A 5,259-nucleotide genomic window follows, 5' to 3' on the forward strand; every position below is an offset into this window, starting at 1 on the left:
TGGGTTGCTGCAATAAGATCAAAAGCTGTTGTCTTAGGTGTATCCTGGGCACCCTATCATCTGACCAGGTGTGAGTTTATCCTGATGGGAGAAGGGCTTTTAAGAAAGAGGGTAATGCACAGTGGACACCACCAGAGCAACCTATCTGGACTGGAACTCGTGCTCCAGGGAACCCATTGGAAAAGGCTCACTTGATCAAGGCAATAGGCCAGAGGAAGTATCCTCTTGCGTCACATATGGCTTTGTAGCTCTGGTTTAAGCACTCTTTTTATTCGTAATTCGTGGATAATTGACCTGTTAGCCTTCATCTTTTTGTGCCATATCACATGCATTCTTCTGTTGCAGTGAAGTTTGGTTTGCAAAACTATATAAGCTAAAAAGTCAACTGCTGAATATTATACTTAAATGTTTTCTTTTTGAGATATACTTGTAAAATAAAATGCAGTAATACAAAAGGAAAGCTGCAGAAAGTATCCAGAATAATTTAGTGAGGGAAATAAGACATCCCAGCTGTAGCATTAAAGAAATATGTAAAGAATACTAGCAACTTTGCCTTGCTGGCTGCACAAACCTATAGCAGCGGTGACTTTAGCTTAACTTTTAAGTGGCTTAGTAAATCTCCTGAGTAAAAAAAAAATAATTACTACCCTTTAAAGTGGTCTGGCACCACCCATTTTCCTTAATGTGTTGATTTTACTAGTTTCCCTAAGCATATGATATCATCATCAACATTTCTTGGTTGATTTAAAAGCTGATTAATATGTTATGCACTGGGAAATGACAAAATATTTTTCTTAATATCTGTATAATAAGCCAAAGTAAATTTAGTGTATCTACTTTCAAATATATTGCTAAGTCAAGCATATATTGCTATGTACCGAACAGCAATATACAAATAGCTCTGTAAGGCCGTATGGATTTCTCTCATCTGAAGTTGTTAATACTAAACACATCTCATATACTGTAACAGCTCTCTATTTACAGTAGACTATCTATTTACATACTTATGACACTGTATTTACACATTGGCCACACAAATCCTTTTCCTCAAAAAAGCAACATACCTTTTTAGTATTTTCACAGAATGGGTTAGGTTGGAAGGGATGTCTTGAGATCAACTAGTCCAACCCACCCTACTCAAGCAGGGTCAGCTACAGCAGGTTGTGCAGGAGCGTGTCCAGCTGTGTTTTGAGTATCTCCACAGATGGAGGCTCTACCACCTCTCTGGGCAACCTGTTTGACCACCCTCAAAGGAAAGAAGTGTTTTCTTGTGTTCAGATGGAATTTCATGTGTTTCAATTTGTGCCCACTGCCTCTTGCCCTGTCCGTCGGCACCACTGAGAAGAGTCTGGCTCCCTCCCTCATCTTCATTCCCTCCCATCAGGTATTTTTACATTTTGTATATTAAGTACTCAAAGGCTACAAATGATCCTGGTAATATTTCACTTACATGACAGTACTGTGTTGAAAAGTTTTGCAAATGCATTTTAGCAAGCATCTACATTCTCTCTTTGTGCTCTCCCAGTAGTACTTTACTGCAGCCAATCTGTTAAATAGCTTTTTAAAACAATTTAAATAGCCCTAAGTAATTCTCTATTGGTGAAACACACTTCATCTGTACATCAAATCCGAAGGAGCCTCAAACATCAAGCAAATGGAATGAGAACAGCTTGAAACCTCTATACACCAGCCAGGCAGGGTGCTGAGAGTGCTCAGGCTGCAGCTTCCCATCCATTTTCTCTGCTGCAGTGCTAAAATAGTCAGTCCCTATCCCTGGCCACCAGCAGCTCCCCAGTGAACCACGCTGGGACAACTAGTTTGTCTGAAAAATGCCTCCTTCCCACCCAAATGAGTTCTTATTTAGCCCAATCAGTTCCTTGAACTGGTCTGCCATCAAATTACACAAAGTTGTGCCTGTGCAGAGGATAGTCTGTGCACAACCAGAAATAGAAGCTGGGCAGCTCTGCTGATCAATGTGAAATCATACTTTAATCTGCATCCCCAACCCGTCATCATCACAGCACCCCCAAACTGTCATCATCACAGCACTCTCCCAGTTTAAAGAGGATCACTGCAAGATCTCTGCCACATGCCAAAATAAACAAACACTCCTGCACAGCTGAGTCATCTCCATTACTTTGTGACCTGTCTATGCATAGTTTTAAGCACTCTAAGTGCTGTAAAGGGCCTACCTCCAGATATCATGGTACAATTTTAACCATGGTGCTTGAATTTACCTTTTTAAGCTCCAGGGATAAAAGACTGACTCATGCTGTTCCAGGTATCCCATCTATTGCAGTACTTACCCTCTTCTATCTCTGTACTAGTTCTGACATCAGACACCCTCTACCCACCACGTTTTCCTACTGCTAGAAGTCAGAAACACTAGAGGTGATGGTGTAAGAGGCCAGGAAAGGAGAATTAAAAACCAAGATTAGTTAGGAGAAGTCTATAGTTCTGCCAGCCTTTATTTTCACTTGTAGCTAAATTAAAGCCATAAAACTAAAAAAAGGGCTTTTTTTACATGTGTCATTAAGTTAGTAATTTAAAAAATGCTTTTCTGGTAGGATATTTTGAGAAAATGGTTATTATATTTGAAGTCTGTGATTATTTAGCAAGAGGAAACCAAAGAAATGCAAAATACCAGAACTTCACTTCAAAAAAAAAAATTTAAAATATGGATCCAGAACAGTTTCTTGCCACTGAAGAAAGCCTGCGTGGAATAGTCCTAGGAAGAGTGAAATGCAAAGAAAACCTGACAGTGGATTAACATCACCAAATTTTGGTCTGCATGCATTTTGGGTATGGCCCATTGCAAATTATTAATTCTTTCTTTCTTTTATGACTGTTTTTTGTTAGCAGGGTTTTACCATATATTACCATATATTTTTTCAGGCCAGAAATACAGGAAGGAAAGCTGCAAATATTTTTCTGTATTGTAAAAACTTTAAATTTTATACCTGTTTGGAAAAAGACTCTGGCAATTGTAGTGCGACACAGTGGACATGGAGTGCTGGCTGGATTGTCTTTGGCAAGCATCCTTAAGCAAGGTTCACAAAAGATGTGGTGGCATGGATAGCACATGTAAGGATTGAAATAAACATCCAGGCACACTGCACAGAGGTAGCTTTCTTTATCTCCTCTGAGTTCATGCTCATCATCTGTATGCATGTTGTCGTTTGCAGTCTGCAAGAAGAAAAAGAAAACATCTTTTCATGGCTCAGCTGGGAGCTTAAGAAGTTGGTACATGCTGGTGATATTCTTAATTTTTAATACAGGTTACTTTTAACGAGATGATGAAAGATACTGGTAAGACAGGAATGTCACAACAAGCACTCTGTGGGAAAGGAGAACAAATATCATATGAGACAGTAAAAGAAGGAAATAACAAAACCAAAAAGGCTGAGTAAAACTGTACTATGATAAGATTTCTTCTTTTAAAACAAATTTTAACAATTTGTAACTCTATTACCAAAACACCTGGTTACTTTTCCACGAAAGGCAAAACAAACCAAAAATCTCTAAAAATAACCTGTGGATTGTTCTCCCTTTAGAAGGTAATTTGTGAAGGGCATATTTCAGCAAGAATCATGACTCACAGTTTGAAACAAGCCACAACTTTATTACTACAATGCAAAATCTAAATCTTAGAGTAGGAAGTCTAGGAACCCCTAACATCTTTGGTAACTGCTTGGTTTTGCCAGCATGCATGCTCCAAATTTCCTTGCATTGATATATTTGCAGGGGGACATAGTTGGACTTACCCAATGGTGTAGAGGCCATATGAGTGTAACAACTTGTGTATATTGCCAAGTTCCTGCTTTGCTCTTGTTAACATGACTACACCTTTTGGTGTAATCTGAAGACCTTATACTAATTGCATCCAGGGTTTCTGGCTTAAAGAAAAAAATTTTTCTTCACCTCTATGGGAGCCACACGAGAGACATCGTTGACTTTGCTCTACCCCCTCTATCCATCATCTCTGTTTCACAGATAACAGAACCCAACATAGCCCAATATCCAAGAGACCCACCAGGACAGAACCAAGACAGAGGAGGGTGTCAGACAGTGCTCAGTGTCAAAACTCTTCTCTCATGCCCTTGTTCTAAACTCCTAATCCTTGCTAGTGATCAAGTGTCTTAATTCTAAACTGCCTGGTAGCATCAGTGATTTCTTGCAAGCTCTAGTATCCGTACTTAATACCCTCATGTCCCTTACTCAACCACTGCTCTTTGCTAGTCCTCCAATGCTAGTCCTGCAAGTCCTTCCAGACACCTATTACTGACATTAAGCACACCTGTTGATGCATTTCTACCCAATAAATACTAGTCTGTCCTAGAGCAGCTGCTTGATTTGCATCTAATTTGCATACCCACTACCTGTATATTAACAGGCCACTTTTGACACTCATTGGCCATGGCCAATGATACTGCCTGATACTGGTATACCAAATATTAATGACAATTGTTATTTTGTGCCTACTGTAGAGATGGGAGTCTCTAGATCTGTTTCACAGATGATTGCATGTACAGCTTACTCGTTTGGATTTCTGTCATCTCTCATTATAGTCAGTCCTCTTCTACCTGGGATACTGAACACTGCAAATAATGAATAAGCCCTAACAGTATGGGTACTGTGGAATGCATTTAAAAATACAGAGCAGAGTATTTACAGAATGTATCGGTTCTGGATAAGCACTCATCCTGCCAGTCTGACTCAGTCCTTAGTGATCATGAAATGGTAGTTTTCGATTTTTGGTGAGTTAAGGAAGGGGGTCAGCAAAACCGCCACCATGGACTTCCAGAGGGCAGACTTTGGCCTGTTCAGAACGCTGATTGGGAGAGTCCCTTGGGAGACAGTCCTGAAGGGCAAAGGGTTCCAAGAAGGCTGGGTATTCTTCAAGGAAGAAGTCTTAAAGGCACAGGAGCAGGCTGTCCCCATGTGCTGTAAGGCAAATCGGCGGGGAAGACAACTGGCCTGGCTGGATAGAGGTCTACTACTGAGACTCAGGAAAAAAAGGAGAGCTTACCAGCTCTGGAAGAAGGGGCAGGCAACCCAAGAAGAGTACAGGGATCTTGTCAGGTCATGCAGAGAGGGAATTAGAAAAGCAAAAGCCCAACTAGAACTCAACCTGGCCACTGTTGTAAGGGATAAGTTTTTATAAATGCGTTAACAGCAAAAAGAGAGCCAGGGAGAACCTCCATCCTCTAGTGGATGAAAGGGGGAACATTACCACTAAAGATGAGGAAAAGGCTGAGA

At 40.4% G+C, this 5,259-nt stretch overlaps 1 protein-coding gene across 1 annotated transcript in view; it reads right to left on the reverse strand.

Moving 5' to 3' along the window:
* The window catches only part of RNF180 (ring finger protein 180), a 76,057-nt gene that overhangs the window by 22,095 nt on the left and 48,703 nt on the right, over window positions 1-5,259 (reverse strand). Inside the window, exon 4 of the mRNA XM_035900177.1 lies at window positions 2,961-3,186. Within this exon, the coding sequence (XP_035756070.1) occupies window positions 2,961-3,186 (226 nt within the window). The remainder of the gene's footprint in view (window positions 1-2,960; window positions 3,187-5,259) is intronic.

This window comes from Egretta garzetta, unplaced genomic scaffold (assembly GCF_000687185.1).
Source record: "Egretta garzetta isolate BGI_Z169 unplaced genomic scaffold, ASM68718v1 scaffold878, whole genome shotgun sequence".
Taxonomy (NCBI): domain Eukaryota; kingdom Metazoa; phylum Chordata; class Aves; order Pelecaniformes; family Ardeidae; genus Egretta; species Egretta garzetta.